The sequence below is a fragment of the Anser brachyrhynchus genome (genome assembly GCF_964034855.1).
Source record: "Anser brachyrhynchus genome assembly, chromosome: 5".
In the NCBI taxonomy this organism is placed as follows: Eukaryota; Metazoa; Chordata; class Aves; order Anseriformes; family Anatidae; genus Anser; species Anser brachyrhynchus.
Genome location: NC_137699.1, coordinates 42,404,785 through 42,424,924, shown reverse-complemented (window position 1 = coordinate 42,424,924; position 20,140 = coordinate 42,404,785). Strand labels below are relative to the sequence as shown.

Genomic DNA, 20,140 nt, shown 5'->3' with positions numbered 1-20,140 from the left:
GCAAATTTGGAAAAAATCCAAAAAATGAAAAAGAATTTCTGCATAATATGAAATTTACCTGTGGAACTCACTGCTACAACTCATGAATTAGGCAACAACATTCCCAGAAAATAAAAACACGATTAACAATAACACCCACAGCTAGACTATGTAGAAAAGAAAATATGGTGAGAACTACAAGTCAGCTGTTAGCAGCTGGGGGGCAAAAGCAAGCTTCCCCTAGAGGCTGGGAATTTCTTTACTGCCAATCAAAAAGGCTCTCTGCTTTCACTGAAGACATTGGTGGTAGTTACTCTGAAACACAGGACAGGAGAACCAGAAAGATTAGCAAATCCTACATTTACGCTGGGGTAAGGTCAGTTTGTGTAGGCAGCTGAAACAAGAAAACCAAGAACCACTCTGCAGTACTGCCTTCAGGGAAGGTATGAAACCCCTGTCACTCCCCTCCACCTACCAACATGGGCTGCTCGCTGGGAATAACGGGAAAGATTGTCATACCTTCTCTGAAAGGAAGTCATGCAGTCAGAGCCAGGTGCAGGAAGAGAAACCTGTCCCCTCACCTCACTAGAACTACTTGCAAAAAGCACAGCTGCCCGGGCCCAGCAGACAGGTGGAGGCGATGCCGACGCTGTGCCCACTTCGCTCAGCTGGAGCCAGCCCAAAGGAGGCCCCCAGGCTGCAGCTCCAGCGCAGCCTCCAGCAGCGGCCGAGCAGAGGCCACGCTCGCACGAGTCTGTTTGTGCCCTGCTCTGCCCTGCTGCAAGGCCCCAGCTCTCGCCTCCAGCTCCCAGCCCCGGCACTGGCTCCTACGCTCTCTCCCTGCACTCAGCCCAAACCCCCTTCGCCTCTGGAAAGGGTCCTGCGATTAATCTCACTTATTACCTCGGAAAAGTAACAGCGCGGCGGCTGCCAGCCAAGTCCGACTCAACAGCGTCTGGGGAGCCGAGGCTGCAGGGCCAGGCCTCAGACTGTCTGGGCAAGTCACGAGCTTTCCGCCTTTCCTCTCCCGGAGGCTCCAGGCAGCCAGAGCCAAGGCCTGGCTGTGGGAAGCAGGGATCCTTCAAGACGGTGCCAACCCATGGTGCGGAGGCTCAGGGCAATTTCCAAGTAGGATGGAGAGTAATTGGACCTGCCATCACAAGTTTCGTTAGTGTGACCAAAATCTCTCTCTATAAGAAGTAATACAAAGCAAACCATGTACTTCCGAAGTTTAAGTCAGCCAATTCACTTCCACAGTTAACAAGTTGTCACCAGTGACCCTGGGAGACACGTAAAAAAAGGTAAGAGGTTACCAGGGCAGGAAGGCTGTTATGTGTACAAATATGTGGGGATGGAGGAAGAACACGCACGAACTAGAGACAGGAGGAGCTGCAAGAACATACAGCTACACAGGCAGTATTTCTGTTTTTCACCCTCCCTCCTCATCCTTCCTCTGAATAAAAGGTGATAATAGATCAACCCACAGTTTCAGGACTGTCAGAAATGCTGCTTCCCAAGAGCCACTAGCAGATGTAGTATGACAGAACTGCCAAGGGGAAGTGGACAGGGGACTGATCACAGAAAAAAAGGAAAATCACTACACCCATTCTCATTTACTCCTCCACCACGAATAAAGAAATTGAATTAACTTAGGCATTAAGATAGGACAGGCCTGTCATAGGGGGAAAAAAACAGAAAACAGGAACCAACGTCATGTGTCTGCCCTACTGCAAATAGCTACTCTGGCTGAAAAGGGACTTTTCTACACAAGTCTTCCTATAGCAGCACTCATCCGTGCAAGCAGCAGCCTAAAAGGACACTATGAGCTGGGGTCCCTCCCAGTGGTTTAACAACAGAGAAGAATCAAAGGTAGCAGCGTCAGAATAACCTGTTAGATTTGCCTCATGCTCAAGACTCTTCTGCCCCTCAGCAAGAATGAGGACAGCACGTTCTGCTAGTGCTGGGTATTAGAAGCAACATCTTTACACCAGGAAGGAAAGAAAAAGACTGTATGACAACTATGAAGCCTGCAGAAAATGCAGTGTAGTGCAGATAGACTGAGCTCGTAACCAGACATTTCCTCGAAGAGGGAAAAGAGAAGGGGACAAGTGGTGTCAGGAGGAAGGAACAGACACATGGCAATGCTGGCACAGGACTGCACTCAGTCATGTCGGTCTACTGCTGCTCTGGCACTTCTGTGCTGCCTAGCTGGAAGCGTAAGGTCAGCACAGACTTTCCTGAAACTGAAGGCCTGTTGCGTAGCCCTCAGTGCCCACTGTTTTCTCCCTTCGTTTCCTCCAGAGGTATCAGTACAGCACAGACTCTTCAACGTTAGCCTGCACACAGGCTCCAGCCACTTGGCAAGCAGGACACAGCACAGAGAATGGACAGTCTCTACCTGGCAAGTGACTGCAGGGAGCTTGAAACAAGCAACTTGGAAGAGTGTAAAGTCACTACTAACCCTTCAGATGCAGAACTGCATGGCAACAAAGAGAAACAGATCTATTCTTACAAAAACTTGTAATTAGCTGTCAAGATTACTAGCAATTCTCTCCTCCTTACTTTTAGCTGCAGGCCTATGTGTAGTTAGCTCTTTCCCAGAGTCCCTGCTGCAAGATCCGTGCTGCATCTGCCCACCTTCACCAAGCCCATGAGTCTTGCAAAAAGCAAGACAGTCCCATCAACTTCTCGTCCTCTAGCACTGTGAGAACCACCTGGTACATTAGCACATCTCTTGGCTATTCTAGTATGATTCTACTCGTAGCTCTTCGTACCCTGTCTAGTCAAGGTCCAAGCACTTGCCTGATTTCATATTTTACCTTCTACATCTTGAAAATTTAAAATAAAAAATAGAGCAAACAGTGAAGCCACTTTCGCCTTCCCTTTATGTAAAAGAAGCTATCCCTTTGACACAGAAAACCAGGATTTTCAGACCTGAGTCATACAGTTTGGGGTTCCTGAAAGCCTGAGATGCCAAACGTCTGTGTGGAATCTTCTAGTTTCCCATCCCACTCAAGATTTCCAGGCAAGAAAAAAAAATTAAAATGAAAATACACAAAGTAGAACCTGTTTGGGAACCTGGACATATGGCCACTATATGCACACAGCTCACAATGCTCTGAGTTGTTACTACCATTAATAATGACAACAGAGCGAGTTCAACTTATAAACTCCTAGATCAGAAAATCTAAACTCTGTTTTTGTACTGTTTAACCCAGATTAGAGAGCCTGCCAACAAAACATCATTTTCTGATGAACCTGAGCACCTTGGCTCACACTGTGAGCAAAGAAGTATTTCGAGCATGTTAACCAACAAGAAGAGCAGAATCCTTTGTTTCTGACTGCAGTAGCCCTCCCAAGCTGCCTGATATAATTTGGACTGCCATTCTACCTTCTGAACGGTGACAGAGAAGCTTGCTTGACCAAGTTAGATAAATCTGTCAGAAGATCCAAGAAAACCATATGCTAAGCTGGGTTGATCTTGTCTTTGGTTTTGAGAAAGATGTCATGAAAGAACAAGAAGCTAATGAAACAGAGATGTGGGAAAACAGTGACCGAATCACCGAGTTCTTGCCAACAGACTGTCTGTATGAATTCTAAAAGGTGAACCTGGGCAAGGATGGCTATTGTTGAGTCCAAGGTGCCTGCTGAAAACACAGAAATCTGTACCAATTAGAAAAAAAAATTATTTTTCACTAGCTTTAATCCAGGTCTTGGACAGAGAGTGATTTGCAGAGTCCAAGTGATTCTTTGAGGAGAATTTCAAAAACAAGTGACACAGCAGCTGCAGCTTCCAGTCACAGAAGCTTCTAGGAAAGCCAACCATCCTCATCATTAGCGATTATGCAACTATTTGCCAATGGGTACTGAGAAATTAGTTTAGGTTCTGAACAACAACTTTTATTCTCTTAAACACTATTTTCTACCTTTATCATGCAACTGAGAATGCTTTCAAGAGCTGCTCAATGCCCCACTTCTAGTAAGGTCTTGGCATCCATGTCTGGAAATGAGTTCCAATGGATAATAAGGAATCATTTTCATATTTGTTGTCCTTAGGTTACATTATTAATATTGTGAAAAATTATCAATGGTAATCTTAAATTACAAAACATGTAACTGTAACATGTTAATGCCTTTACAGCAGAAAGTGAATAGGTGACAATCCTGCCTGATAGAGTGAGAAGCTGAGACAGAACTGAAAGAAGGCCCTCAGGACTAAGGTTATAGAAGGAAAGAGCAGATTTAGTATAGCTGCAGGGAGCTTCAAAGGGCAATAAAGGCTGGGCTGCAGCAGACATGGTAGAGGGCCTCGGACAGCCCTGTTATGATAGTGCAACTTTGGAACATCTCACCTCTTGTACAGCCCTGCAGGCTTCTTTGTCCAGGGCATGGCAAAAGCCTAAATCACAAGCTGAGTGGGAATAGAAACAAAGCTCACAGAAAGTGACTGAAACAAAAAAGTCTCAAAAGGGACAGCACTACAGATTCATACAATAACATTTTAATGTATCCAGAACTGTTCTCTGTGTATTACAAACTCAAGATCTCCTTTGCCTTTTGGCAAGCAGACTATTGATTGGGCAACCCTTCTCATACAGCCAAAGGAATTCAACAAAAGAATGGAGAACTAACTTCTGTTCAGAAAAAAAATTAGATAAATCAGTACTGGGAGAGTGGGAATTAAAGAGGAGGAAGATTTGTCAGTAATAGCCTGAATCCCATGGCTCACAAGCATCAAAATCAAATTTTCAAACAAACCTCAGAAGCACTAAGATGGCTCAGATTTACCACAGAGCCATACAAAAGCTGTAGGGACTGAGCTTCAGAGGCAGATGTTTGAACTGGAGCCAAGTGCAAGCCAGATAAGAGACCCATTGACAAAATATTTCCATCCCTGCTGAATTCTACAACTGATAGACCAGAACCTCAATGGAACAAAACAGGAAGCTTTTCTTCAAACAGTCATCTAGTACAGAGCACAGGCTGACACCCATCAGATGACCCTCTATGAACTGCTGAGCTGCAATGTAACAGACCAAGTAGCAAAAAAGGCGTTTGCAACACACGATAGCCGTCTCCACATGTAACCTTGATATTCCTTTTGGAATTCTTTCATTAAATACAAGTTCACAGTCCGTGTAATCCAGCACTGCCTCAAGAATTCATGTTTTTCATTTCCATTTTTATGTTAAACTTTTAACTCCCAGTAAATTTTGGCCATTTGACACAAGCAGCCACAAAGATAAAATAATTCAACAAAGGGTCTTAAGATATCTTTCTTTGTCTTGCTCTGAGAATAATAACGGAATAACTCAAGTACTGAAAGACCAAATGTTTCATCAAAAGTTTGAAGATGGAATCACCAGCTGTGGTCAGACACTTCTGAAGTACTTTTGGATCTTTGTAAGAAATAAAGCAAATTTCTTTGCTGAACTACAAATACAACGCTAGATGAGGCACGGCTCTGGAAATGGTTCAGAGTGGAGCTCTGGATATTAAAAGTTGGGTTGTGTCAGATCTACAGGTAATGACATAACAGAAATGGTTTCAGAAAAATGTGGTAATTACAATGCCTTCTGCAGAGATCCACAACAGAAGATTTTGACTGAGTAATTTCTTTCCAGCCATGTCTGAATCCATGCAGAGCTGCAAGCAGAGATGAGAAATGAACAGAAGCTCCAGGCCAGCCTGCACGCTGCTGCTTTCTAAAACTGTGTAGAAGGGGAAGGCAGCTTACACCTGTTGGATAGGTTCTTTATTTGGATTAGGTAAGCCCAGTCCTGGCTGGTCTCCAAGAACAGAATCACCACCTCTCTCAATAACTCCAAACCCCAGAGGCAAACATTGTGCTGGAACAGAAACAGGCCAGGAATTCATTTCTCACATTCCTCTTCTCTAGGCAGGACAAAAAGCAGTGACTGATGAAATAAGAACAATTTTACTTGAGCTTTCCAAATCCCATTCCAATCCTCCTACTGAAGGACCCATTTGGGAAAGGATGACCACCCAGGTCACGTATTCCTTCTGTACTGCATATCTGTCCTCCTTACCTCCCTCCATTTTCCCGTAGCATTCAGGTACCAATGGCAAGAATCAATATTTTCATGTACACAGCACTTTCAAGTCCTAAACTTGTGTTGTGGAAGCCCTGCCTCATCATTCTATTTAAATGGACAAGAAGGCAAACTCAGGCAAAGGAAGAAATCAGAAATTTCAAGCAGTTCTGGGCCTGTGTTAGGCCCAGCCTTCTGCAGCAAGCTCACCTTGCTCCTAGCTTCCAAGATCCAGAATCCTTCCAGTAAATATTGCTGCTCTTTCAATCCCAGGAAGAATAGTTTTCCTGCAGAATCATAGTCCTCTGCCCTGAGTCCGATGAGTGTATCAGACATAAATAAAAATTCCAATATCCAAAATTAATAAAGAACAGAAGGAAGCCATCTGAAAAGGAAACTTAGTAAAATTCTACAAGATGTTGCTCTATCTTTGAACAACCTAAACTAGATATTCAAGGAAAAAGCATGAAGATGAGGCCTTGGTGCAGATTTCTGCAGTATCAGGAATAGGTTTGTACTCTGCAAATGTCTCAACAGCAGTGAACCCAAACTCACAGATACCAGGATGAGAAATAATCAGGGAAGAGAAACAGACATTTCCCTTCCATTCCACACGTTCATCTATTTCCTTATTTCACCATGAACCTGCCAGCACTGGCAACATAAATTTGGTTTTGTAGGCCTAGTTTCTAGGATAGACCTGAAAAGAACTGGTACTTGGCCCTTAGATGTTATCTTCTGAGCAAGAGGATAAACATAAGTTATGAATGAGCTCCTGAGTGCCAAGTATTCTCCTTCAAAATCTGGAACACCAGCTTTATCTTACCTGACTGCTGAAGAGACGCATCTTCTGTCAGCTGTATGAGTGTCTGACTGAACAGCCCACAGTGACCCTTTTCTGTTGAGTGTTGACCGGTAGCTCTGGGGCCCAGCTGCATTCCCCTTGGTTACAGCTCCACTTGCCAAGTTCAAGCTTGTTAACTGAAGAGGCAAAGAAAAAGACAACAGAAACTATTAAAAACCAAGAAATGAACAAAAGGTGGCACTAGGTAAACTGTAAAGAGCACATACTAAAGACTGCTAAAGAAGTCAATCTTCAGATACAGAAGAATTTTGCTAGCTACATAAAGGAGCCAGAGATGACACCAACAGCAACCATGCTTGAGATGAATTCACGTATCCAGCATTAAAACTACAATCCTTCCATTCACAGAAGCACAAAGAAGGACGAGAACAAGAATCAGACAAAAATCCTAAAGCACAAAAGCATTTCCTGCCATGGAACAAATAACAAGGATACAATAAAAATTAACTCTACATTAAAAGATTAAATCTACAATCAAAAGCTAGGTGCTTATATATTACTCTTTCTGAGCAGAGCTCAGTGTATCTGCCCATTCATCATGAGCTGTGTCACCAAACCAGCCACATAAATCTGTCTCCCCTCTACCCTCCCCATCTATGCACAGAGATATACCTTGGATATAAAACGTAGTATCAAACTACACCACACATGAATAAAACTTCTCACCCAAACCACCTTCAAAGGGTTCACGCTAGTAACTATACAAGTTAGTTAACGATGGCCTCTAATCATGTTTGGTAGATGTTTGTTATATCAAACTGTAAAGCAAGTATCAATGTGTTTTTAAGCATATAAAATGCATTCCATTGTTTCTTTCTCTGAACATTCCTGTTGTGTTGCTTATCTTCTAAAAAGATCAAACTCTGCAAGCATACACTACCTGTTGGTCTGTTGAAGAGAGACTACATTCATAAGGTAACGGTATCTATTATAGAAACTTAAGTGATAGTTTATGTTTAAAAAACAGTTTATGAAGGTTACAAAACACTATAAAGGTTGACAGTCTTTAATTACATGATCACATACTGCTTTTTTAGGAGCACAGAACAGACCTGGTTCTGCACCAAGATTAAGGTTGTATGGCAAACAAGACTTGTTTGTATTGCCCCTGCTCATTTCTGTGGCAACTGGAAAGCACGTAGCCTGTGAGATACAGGACAACAAGAAAAGAAGAGCCTGAAGACTAGCCCTACATCTGCTCCAGGTCTCAAAGGTGATGCTCATTAAGTCACTCAGGTGTGACCTAACTTCCTTTAAATGCTTAAGCATAGCTTGTGAATTCCCAGCTTTGTCATCTTAACAATGCTCTTTTACCAGAATTCATGTGAAATTGTACTAAAACAAACACATACAAGCTTCTTTGCATAATACTACACTCATACCTACAACAGTCTTACACAGACAGGACTGCAGACTTCATATCCTCTGACTGAACTCTGGAATGTGAACTAACATTGTATCTGGAAACACAGTAGGTTGTCACCCCCTCTGTGGTTTCGTAGTAACAAGGCATCTAAGCTTTTCCTGACTTCAGAATTCTTAACTTCTACTTGAAATTCTGGACAGAATTAAATTGTTATGGTTACACGCTATTTTTCTGCCCACGTCTCCAGAAGGAACCCCTTCTGTCTCGTCCATTCCCAGTTCAATCCTTTCCCATTTGTCTTCCTTGTTGGTGCATCATTCTTCTCATCCAGTCCCAGTTTCCACACTTCATACATCATTCTCCTTTTTCTGCTCATTCCAGTTTCAGTCTTCCTAACTTCCAGCACTGGCATCCACACTATTACTGGCCTTTGAGCCACACCATCCCAGACCTAGGAACTTTCCATGGGAGTAGCTTATTTGATCTTTCTCCCCACACTTCTGTTCTTAGTTCCTCTTCCAGTTGCTCACGCACCCTACCCAAGTTGTTCTAGTTTTTATTCCCCTCCCCAGCCTGCTCATTTTGCCAATCTATTTGTTCACCCAGTCCTAACATCTAGATTCCTCTTTGGACCACATATACCACATGTCCTTCCATTTCTGTCTTTTCACCCGAATACTTCTCAGCATCCTTTCCCATGCTGGGCCCAGGTCCAAATTTTACAACACCCCTTGTCCGAGCTGTTCTCCACACCTTTGCAGAATTGTTCTTTATTCTGCATTCAAGTCAACTAGGTTGCAAGCCCAACACAGACCAGGTCACTGAAAACAGAGGAGAACAGGGTCTCAAGACTCAGTACTCAAGAAGTGCAAGAAATTCTAGTCTACAGAGAAATTCAGTTTAGCATCCTAGGTGTGGAGGGAACCTGTAAGACCTTAAAACAAAGTCTTATGGTGGGACATTGGGCAGGCTTAGAAATGGGCACCTTATACAGAAAACAGCATTAGGTGTCACTTTGGTGCCTCAACCTCACCCTCTAATTAAAGTCTTCTGTAGACTTTAATATAAAGCCTTTTCATGGCAACAATAAAAACCATCAAATTAGATCTAGGTCTAACTGTGCCAGGCACCACGCAAATACCTAACAGTTTCTGGCCACACAGAGTTTATGATGGAGAGAAAAAAAAGGCAAGAATGGCAAACGAGGCAGACAGAGGCCAACATAGTACGCGAAATAGGATCTATATAATTCTTAGATCATCAGCAACGGCAACCGCAACTTAGCGAACACAGTCATGTGTGAACACAGGACAACTTTATCCAATCTTCTGTCCTCATCATCCTGATACCGAGATGCATTTAGTCTGATGAATTACCAGCTCACCCCTGCTCTATTAATGTGGTATGCTTTCTTCTCTCATACTGTATCATTGTTTATTTGAAAGCTGTCTTTCCAACCAAAGCAGGTGAGCAGATAGCTTAGCATAGGTAGAAGGGACATTTCACACATTCCAGAGAGACAGGTGTTTAAATTACAGCAGGATTAAAGACAGGCAAGGGATTCAGAATGAGGGAGAGAAGACCAGCAAGAGAGTAAGGTTTAGCTGCAGCCAGCCCACCCAGATGGGTGTTACTACTTAATACTGTGCCATGTGCTGAGACGTTCCAGCTGCTATAATTAGCTCACCAGGATGTTCTGGTGGATTGCCAAGGGACCCCCAACACATCTGTACAGAGTGGCTTCATATTCCAGATGCTAGCCCTCCTGTCTACCTGATGCAATAGTATTCGTAAAAAGGCAAATACTTAACAACAAATCAATGGTTTCTTTGGCTTAAAAGAAGATAAAGTACAGTACCTGGACCAAAGCACATACCAAAAGCTCCGTATAGAATTGCTTGCAGCTTCAAAAATAGGAGTAGTGAAAAACAAACAAACAAACAAAAAGAAAAAAAGAAAGGCCGTGGAGCTCAAAAGGAAGATAGTTATTCATGAGGACCTACAACAAAAAAAGTTAGTGTTTTTTTTTTTCACAGAATCACAGAATCGTCTAGGTTGGAAGAGACCTCCAAGATCATCTAGTCCAACCTCTGTCCTAACACTAACAAGTCCTACACTAAACCATATCACTAAGGGCTACATCTAAACGTCTTTTAAAGACCTCCAGGGATGGCAACTCAACCACCTCCCTGGGCAGCCCATTCCAATGCCTAACAACCCTTTCAGTAAAGAAGTTCTTCCTAACATCAAACCTAAACCTCCCCTGGCGCAACTTTAGCCCATTCCCCCTCGTCCTGTCACCACGCACATGGGAGAATAGACCAACCCCCACCTCGCTACAGCCTCCTTTAAGGTACCTATAGAGAGCGATAAGGTCGCCCCTGAGCCTCCTCTTCTCCAGGCTAAACAACCCCAGCTCCCTCAGCCGCTCCTCGTAAGACTTGTTCTCCAGACCCCTCACCAGCTTCGTTGCCCTTCTCCGGACTCTCTCGAGCACGTCCATGTCCTTCTTGTAGCGAGGGGCCCAAAACTGAACACAGTACTCGAGGTGCGGCCTCACCAGAGCCGAGTACAGGGGCACAATCACCTCCCTACACCTGCTGGCCACACTGCTTCTTATGCAAGCCAGGATGCTGTTGGCCTTCTTGGCCACCTGAGCACACTGCTGGCTCATATTCAGCTGCCTATCAACCAGTATTCCCAGGTCCTTCTCGGCCAGGCAGCTTTCCAACCCCTCATCTCCCAAAATTTTGTTTATTTTTAATAACGTGTTTCAAGGTGAGCAATACATTTGCCCTCTTGACACTAGAAATACATAAGCTTAAACGAATCAGGTCTCTATGGTCTTGCTTCATTCAGAGAAATATATTTCTGAATAAATTTAAGATCGAAACCAAGGTCAGGTAATGATACCCAAAAGTGCCAGATACAAGAGCTGAGGGTTTTGTTTTTGTTAATCTGCTTTATAAGTGAAATGACAAATGTGAAATCTCCAAATATAGATAGGAAGAATGAAAGCTCCAATACAGAACTTGTTTCTAAAAATAATATTCTATAGACAAAGAACCTTTAAAATAAATCACAAGCAAGAGTCAGAAGAGAAGCTCAATATCTTTCACGTTCCTGATCTACATTACACTATTCTTTCAACAGTTTCCCATTATCACATTCAAGAACTTGAATAAAATGCATTATTTTCATTTTGATCTTGTTTCAAATAGGCTAAAGCATAAAGCAGCAGACATTCTGATTTTTCCAAAGTAGCAACTGTTAACAATGACACCAAAAAAAAAAAAAAACCAGCGCTGCAGATTCCTTCAAGGATTCACGAAAAAGTTCGCAAAAGGTCAATTGTTTCTCTTGCTGCTTTGCATGAGCCAAGCAGAGTGAATAGCGGCACATAATCATTAGATACTGTTACTCTGCCCCTCTTGGCAGTGGAAAAATGTCTTAAATTTTCATTACCAACATCCTGAACAGCAGATCCTGAGTTTCACTGGTCATTGTGTTACAACATTAAGCAAGCAATGCAGTACAAAAAACGCCTACTTCACACTCCCCAGTTGACAGTTTTAGTACTCTTCTGCCAGAGGCCAATCGTATCCTTTTGCCTATAAAAAGTGTGCTGAGGACTGGAGGTCTACAGAGTCTAAGGCTATTTCTTCTACTTGGAGCCACACTTGCATCTTCTCCAGTTCACACATCTCAGACTTCCATTTGGGTCTTTCTGATTAGTGAGGAAGAAAAGGGATCCAGGAGGTGAAGACGTATTTCAAAAATCAAGACTAAGATGGGCCAAAAAGATGCAGTCATCATAGTCCTACTTTATTGTCTCTTCCAGAAAAACCTCCAGTATGATGAAAATCTCTCTCTATCATAGTCTGAAACAGGAAGAGACCTAATGCCACAGTTTTTGGCACAACGTCTACTACCAGTAAGTTTCAAAGTTGGTTGGTTCAACAGTTCATTGAGGAAACCTTTTTCCTTTAAAGAAAGATTGGACAGGGATCATGGTAGGACACACGTAAGGTAGAAGAACATTGGCCTTATGATCAGACCAGAACATTTAAGCTTTGATGCTCAGATAGGAGAAGATAACACTATATCATAAGTTCAAAGAAGGAATCACTCCATTAGAAAACTAATGAAAAATATGCAAAATGCCTAATCATTTGTGGGATCTTCTCTTTTGTCTTTTGATCTACTTTTTCCTGTGCACTCACTCTGACTTCTTCAAGACCCCCCAGTCAATCCCTAATTTCCCATTTTATTACTTACTAATCCATTCCATCCATCAATGCCATCTTTATATCCAAAAGCTTGTAAAACAAATGTTTCTTTTCTTTCACTACCTGGCTTCCATTGTGACTTTATTTTCACCTGCCAAGCTTTCCTTAGACACACATCCCCCAGAGCTTTTGAGATCAGTGAAATATTTATATCCCCAGGAACTGAGGGTAAGAGCTAACAACTTTCCATTAAAAAAAAAAAGTATTTTGCTACATTCTTTCAATGATATTTCTCTTTGTTCAGCCTTCAGAGATGACTGACTACATACTGCAATAACATAAATATTCATTTTAATCAGTCCCCTCATCAGCCTTTGTGCTGCATTTTCTTGTCTTCACCACAGAGCTCCCATGTACATTCGATCTAGCCCAGACCCACACAATGTGGTCTAACAAAGCACCCAGGTCTTCTAGAGCTATTGGACACAGTCCATCTGCCTTGCAGTCCATCTTCCTTAATATATTGAGAGGCTGGAATCCAACAGGCAATCCCGGTATGGGAAACATCAGTGGACCTTAATGTGCCTCTTTTCTGAAATGGCAAAGGAAACCCCAAACCACAATCTCAAACATGCACACTTTCACTGCCTGAACAGTGGCACAAAACACACCTACTACAGGTTCCTTGGAGAAACCACACAATACAAACATTTTTCTAGGGCCACCTTCTTGTGACCCAGGTCAGCTTGCTGACCACACCCCATACTAAAACAGCTTCGTTTCATGCACAAATTTGAATTTGCAGGAGCAGCCAGCAAGAAGGGAAGAACTGGGGCTAACAGCAGGCTGGGAAGTGTGAAATCTGTGTGTGTACCAAAGCTAATCTGGCCAAAGGCCTGTGACATTCCTTCTCTGCTTGCTGAGCTTACCAGCTTACAGGATATACATATGCATACAGAGCACAAGTGTTCCAGTCTCCAGAAAATGTTCCAGACAAAGACCTGCCAGAGACATTCCTGGGAAACCTGACAAACTTGCAAATTCCTTTGTAGTGTCTCCAGCGTATGCATCCACTTAACAATGAAAAAAAAAAGTTAGTACTGCTGCTGTGGATGACTGAACTCCCCTCCTCCTCCTCCTGAAAAAGTCAGGCTTTCATTTAGACACATTCTGCCTCAAAACTTCCCAGTGGGAGTGATTTTGATAAGACATAGTCCTGCCAAACATTTGATGACCGGGGTGTAATCTTTCCCATAAGATGAGTTCTAGCTGCTCAGCCTGGCCCCATTTAGATCTGCAAATGCTGCTGCACCAAAACAAAAGCCTCTGCTCCTATTCCCTCTGAAGTCTCAGAGCAAAAGGGTTCAATCCCTGCTCTGCAGAAGCCACACTGACATTTTTGCTTCCTACAGCCTCTGCTGTACCCAGTTGTAGTACTGGTGATGCTACAAGTCAGTAGCCTTAGAAGCAGTTCTAAATCTTGTGTCAACAGCCTGGGGATCAGGAGGAGATGGGGCCCTGCAACAGTGCAGAGAGCTGTATGAAAGACAAAAATAAAATAGACCTCAGACTTCATCTCCTGTCTTCTTGCACCTCTTTCTGGTTACAGAGTAAGATGCCTTTTTCCTCTACAATTCCCTTCCACTCTGTCAGTGTAAAGGTAAAGGCCAACCAAATAGTTATGTAAGGAAAAGGAATCAGACTAAGACTCAGATAAAGTGAGTTGAGTCAAAGCAAGGGACTAACCCGGAAAAAAAAAAAACACATTTGGTGGGGAAAATACCCCAAAGTTCTGAAAATATTTATTGTAGTCTTTGTAGTCACCATGTTGCACTGCTCAGATCCAGAACTGAAGATGATGACCACTGGGACCTGTACAGTGTTTTCACACACTGGCACTTGGCTTTGTGACTCTTTTGACACTTTTCCTCTGCTGAGGACAATGCAGGCCAGGGTGCCAAGCTGTGTAGTTGAGATAGGTAACTGAGGAGGAATGATAGGGTTCAAGTTATTGCTGTAGCTGATGTTAAGCTGAAGCTCTTCATTTTGAGATTCCTGTGGCAAACAATTCCCACAAAGGCAATCTGGGGCACTGCAAACTGCCTCTTCCATTTCTTCCTCACTTTCTTCCTCTCCACTGTCCTAATGCTCAGTAAACTCACCTTCGTCCTAGTTTCCACTTCCTGTCCAAATTAAAAATGTAGAATGAAAAGAGTGCCCCGTCCTCCTATGGGCCCGTCAGCATGTTTGCAGGAATCCTGGCTGCTAGATTCTGGGCACTGACTGGTTGCATAGCTGAGATGGAGACAGCTGGGTCTAGCCCTTGCCTGGGTGGTCTGATGTTATCCCTGTGATTGAACTCCCTGGCTAGAAGAATTGGAGCTATTCCTAATGATAGGTGGATCCTGAAATCTCACTCTCCCCCTCACAGAGAAGGGCAGAGCTCCCACAAGGCTTCCCCTCCTCCTTCTCTTCCTCCTCCTCCTAGCGAAGCTGGCCAATTCAACACATTCTTCTGTTCACTAGCATTAATAACCATAAAGTACTCCAGCCTGGCAGCTATCAGCTGCAGCCCCTCCACACCAGCCAGTGATAGGGACCTCACACAGACCCAGCACAGCAGGAGAAAACCCTCCTTTTACCCTACAGTATATTTCAGAGAGAAGTAGCATGCTATTCACAAAGGAAAGCATATACATATCCAGGATCCAGCCACCTGGCGCCGGATCTACACACGTGCTGTGCATTTTAACATCCTCCCTGTAGAAAGTCCTACAATACAAGCACACAGAAGTATTTTATGCTAAACACACGTTAAGTACAGACTTTAGGATTAATGCCTGGTACGGAACACAGCAGAGGAAAAAACAAGTCCAGGTTATTTTTGTCACAGCCTTCATCCACCAATTCATCAGGTAAGACCAATCACTAACAGTAGGTACAGACCAAAAAAAACACCTCTTAGTTCAGTTGTCCAGAAGTAGCATAGGAGCCAGTAAGGATCCTGTACTACAAGCCAAGACAACAAAAGCAATTCAGTCCCTAATACAGTCTGGTAAGCCCTTGTCACTGTATCTTCAGACTTCATTCCCAGATTCACTAATATATCTGGCTTCGTTCTCCAATACTACTCTTCCTATCCTAGGCTCACGCTTGGCAATGGGCAAACCAAACAAGCAAAACTTCTGGACAATCTGAAAATGGGAGTATTATTCTGAGATAACTATACCATTTCATATTGCCCACAAATACCTAATATAGCTCTGAATCCTATTAAGCTTTTTACCTTAATTGCATCTTGTTGCAGGAATTTTCAGATGATAAGCCTGTTCTGTGACAGTAACTATTTACTTTTATCAGTTTTTATTCGGATCTCTTCCTACTGAACTGAATACCCTCCTTCTTCAGAGAAACATGAATATAAATCAACATTATTTACCTTGTCATCCACTGCTCTGTATAATTCCTTCATACTTATTTCCTCCCTAAACAAACTATCTTGCATTTTTAATGAGAAAGTGAAAATAATATTATGTACTTAACCACTGCAGTCACCCATCTGTGCATCCCAGATATTTTCCTGAATTCACCTCAAAAACAGCAACCAGAACTGTAGACAGTTCTTTGAGGGAAGGAATGTATTAATTTTCACATAATTGCATACTATTTCCTATCCTGTTCCTAAAACAGGCAATTATTTTTGTTTGTTATTTTAAGCAATTGAGGTTATTGCTCATCATCTAATCAGTTATTTGTAAACACTGAACTTCATCTAGGACTCCAGTTAATGAAGTTAGATTTCTCTTTGCTTTTCATATAATAATCAACAGAAGAATACAGATATACTGACAAATTCCAAGAGGTAGGCTAGAGTTCAAGTTTACAGCACGCACAACTTCACAGTAAATGAACGTCTGGACACTTCTAACCCACTTTATACAGAAGATAACAAGAGTTGCCTCACATAGTAAACATAAGCTGCACAAGTATGTGTTCACATGGATGAACACTACAGAGTAGTTAATCTACTGTAAATTCACACCCTATATTACCTTGCAATAACTTGCTTTTATATTCACACTTTAGGTAGTAATTTGCCAGTCATTATTAACGTCCTCCTTTCAAATTTAATTTTACACTCCATCTTGTGCATTCTGTATTTTGTAACTTCAGTTAGCCACTTGCTGGGCTGAAAAGGGGCCAGATATTCCTTTATTTGCTTTTTGTTTCCAATCTATATACCCCTCACCCTGAAGCACCTGGCTTAACAGTCCTTGCTGAAAGATTGCCAAAAACTCTTTTATAAGTGTAAACAACAAGACTCAGTTCCACAACTTGCCACTTTTCTCAGTTCAAACAATTTTAACAGACCAAGACATAGGAAGGTTGTTTTTGTTGTTGGTGGTGGTGGTTTGTTTGTTTATATTATGTTTGTGTGAATTAAAATTTCTTTATTTGTTTCAGTGCGTGGTCATCTGGTTCTGGAGCAAGACTCCTTACTTTAATTTATTGGAAACTTTTAGAGACTTTGTTGCAGAAAAGTATATTTGCTACATGTCTGTCTTCTGTAACAACATCACCACCAACCACACCTTTTGTTAGAAACTTTGTCACTTCTCGTGTTGCATTTCTTCATAACATCCAGCCACAGGAGGCTCACTAAACATTTTTTTGCCTATCCTATCTTTTCTTCTGGTAGGAGCCTCATTTAACTACCTAGAAAGAAAACGCATCTACTACAGTGAAAAAAAAATAATACAAAGGAAATTTAATCTCTCTAATGCCCTTATCCTCCAAGACTTGTTTTCACAGACCTAGACTATATTCCCAATATGTTAATAAAATAATCTACCAATAGCAGAATAAAGAAGATCTGATTTCTGTGGCATCCTTGCACATCTCCTTGGCCAATAACCATGTCTTTTACAAGCCTGTTCCCTGTGACACCTTCCAAGATCTCACCTCCCTACATCCAGTAACTTACAAACAAGCTGCAGCACGTGTTGCAGGTAGTTCCAAATTAGTCCTGTTCACTGCTAATTAATATATGCATTTGGTTAGTCAAAAATCCAAACACAACAGATACAGTTGAACTGCACTTCCTTGTAGCCCTTGACTGAAACATTCATTTGCCTTGTACTTCTACGCACTCAACATTTTCATGAAAGAAATAAGAATGCACTATTTTTAAGACAGATTTAGTTGAATCTCAGGGGATTTGGACAGAGTTTCTCAACTGCATACTTGTTTTCTTGTGACCTTTGTAGCTCAGATGCCCCCTTATTAGCTCACTTAGCCAGGAATTTATCGGGATAATGCTGGACCCTTGAAGGCACACATCTTCCATAGATATCTCCGCACTGCTTGCTTACAGGACTTAGTGGGAGATCGCAAGAGGAACACCTTGTTGTTCTTGTATACTGCGGAGTACTGAACTTAGATGGTGACTACTGCAAAAATCAGGAAGTGTTTGAAAGATTTCATATGGATGGAGGTACAGAATTCTTACTGTTTGTCATAACCTCACAATCAGCTTTATTATTAGACTTCATGTAAGCACAAAAACATTCTAAGTCTGCGTAAAGTAAATAAAATGGAATAAAACTCCTCAGAAGGCGTTAACAATGAATGTTAGCTTTACGTTTAACTATAAGGATTCTCCCTAGCAGCTTCAGTGTGTTACTCGTTTGTAAAACTGAATATTTATTTTTCATAACTTAACTTGAGATTGTCATTCTCTGGTGTGTCCTTAAGGAACATCTTTCCTGCAGTTATCGTTAATGACAGTTACACAAGTCACCCATCTGGTGTTTCAGAAGCAAATGGAGAGGACTGACAAGACAGTCAGATGATATAATCACAAAAATCTTGTTTTCTGAAAACAGATGTTAAATTTGTTCAAAGTTCTTCAGCTACTTACATATAAAATTTGCCCTTTGAACATTGTCCTTTCAGCAGCCAATGGATTTAAATTAAATTCATTAAATACAGAAGATAGAATATAGGAGTGTGAGAGAAAATATGAAGCAGGGGCTGTGGGCATAGATAGGAAACAGCGAGGAACAGCAGGGATTAGAGAGAACCGGAGATGGACTCCCAACCAGAATGGCAACATCATTCAAATCACAGCTGTTGAGGCTACATTCCCAGGAACCCCAGAGACCCAGGATAGTACTTGGATAGTAGAAGCAATTCTCACAAGAACTGGAATGGAAAACAAGTTTCCCAGCTGCTCTTGGAAGGAGGTATTGGATTAGAGTACCCCCACCCCCAAGACACAGCTGGGTACAACACAGAGAACCAAGGCACAGTCAAAAGGCACCCAGCTCACATAGAAGTTCTTGCCCTTGGAAAAGCAGCAGCCCGCAGCAGTAGTTATATTTTCAATAGTCTTTCTCCCCACCCCACACCCAACAATCAATAGTCTTAATCTTGCCATTAAACACCGTTAAATCTAAATATCAAGTCCCTTTCGTACCAGTCAGGTACTTTCAAACCAGGTATACTAACTCCAGTTTGCTGGACTGGCTTTAAACAACTGTACTATTTTTATTATTTCGGTAAGTGATGTTCCCCTCCAGGGGTTTACATGACAATTTTTTTTAAAAATACTTCTACTTTAAAAAGACTATCATATTTCAAAAGGCTTAAATGGAATAATAAAAAAGGGAAAGCATCAATTCAGAGTACCCTGACTAGAAACACATAGGAAGGTAATGCAGTACTATAGAATTGCCTTAATTGTAGATTGTACCTTGCCTTAAAAGAACAGAATTAAATTGTCCTCAACTAAACTATCCAAATTTTCATACTAAGCTGGCTTCAGATTTAATCTGTCCAGAGGGATTATTGCTAAAACATGGCCTAGAGAATTACAGTAGAGAACAGATGTCTAGAACCAAATAGATGCAAGCTCGGGAAAGAAACTCATTGCTGGACAGAGCTCCATCTCTGAACTTTTCATTGACTCATGAATCCCCTTTTTCATTTTGACAGAAGACCACTAACACAACCCAAACCACTTTTCTGAATTTCAATATAGAAGCAAAGCCTATACAAACACTCTGTAGCCTAACGCAAAAATGTATCAAGGTCACTGAGAAAAACCTAGACCTCATGCTACCATCTGAGGTCTTCCTTGTTTGCTTGTCACAAAGAAGGAGTTAGCACCTTCATTCTCCTGTCTATTTCCTACCTCCTGTGCAAGTATCTGTCTTGGAAGAACCCAAAAGTGAAAAGCAATACAACCAGTGTACCATGACCAACACATTCCCAGAGCTGCTACTGCACTTCATAGCCACTTTCAGACCTGAGCATATCCACACTGATTGACTGACTGGTGGCTACACAGTTTCTACCATCTACAATTTACTAGTGTGTGCCCCTTTGTCATCCAGTGCAGCTGTGCTCAGGAAGCTACACACTCCATGTCATGTAGATCTTTGTGAATGTCTCTCTGGATCCCCTTTCTATAATTCCTAATTTAGCTATCAGTAACTAGCTGCAGTAGGAATACAAAAGTTTAAAGTTTACAACTGTAGCATGCTGTAAGCAAAAAAAAAGAAAAAAAAGAACACTTGTGTAGACAGTCCTATAGGACATAACTCAAAGAAATTTGAAATTAGGTAGAAATCTACCAGAAGTCAAT

At 41.9% G+C, this 20,140-nt stretch overlaps 1 protein-coding gene across 9 annotated transcripts in view; it reads right to left on the bottom strand.

Moving 5' to 3' along the window:
- TTLL5 (tubulin tyrosine ligase like 5) overlaps positions 1-20,140 on the bottom strand; it is a 128,596-nt gene that overhangs the window by 47,605 nt on the left and 60,851 nt on the right. For 7 of the 9 annotated variants that reach the window (XR_013952252.1, XM_080595563.1, XM_080595556.1 and 4 more), the window contains one exon: positions 6,859-7,013. Coding sequence is in view for 8 of the 9 variants with exons in the window: in XM_080595563.1 (XP_080451689.1) it covers positions 6,859-7,013 (155 nt within the window). In the remaining variant the exon portion in view is untranslated. Of the gene's footprint in view, positions 1-4,185; positions 6,343-6,858; positions 7,014-20,140 lie in introns of those variants that run through there. The other 2 variants (XM_080595562.1, XM_080595561.1) reach the window with 2 other exon arrangements.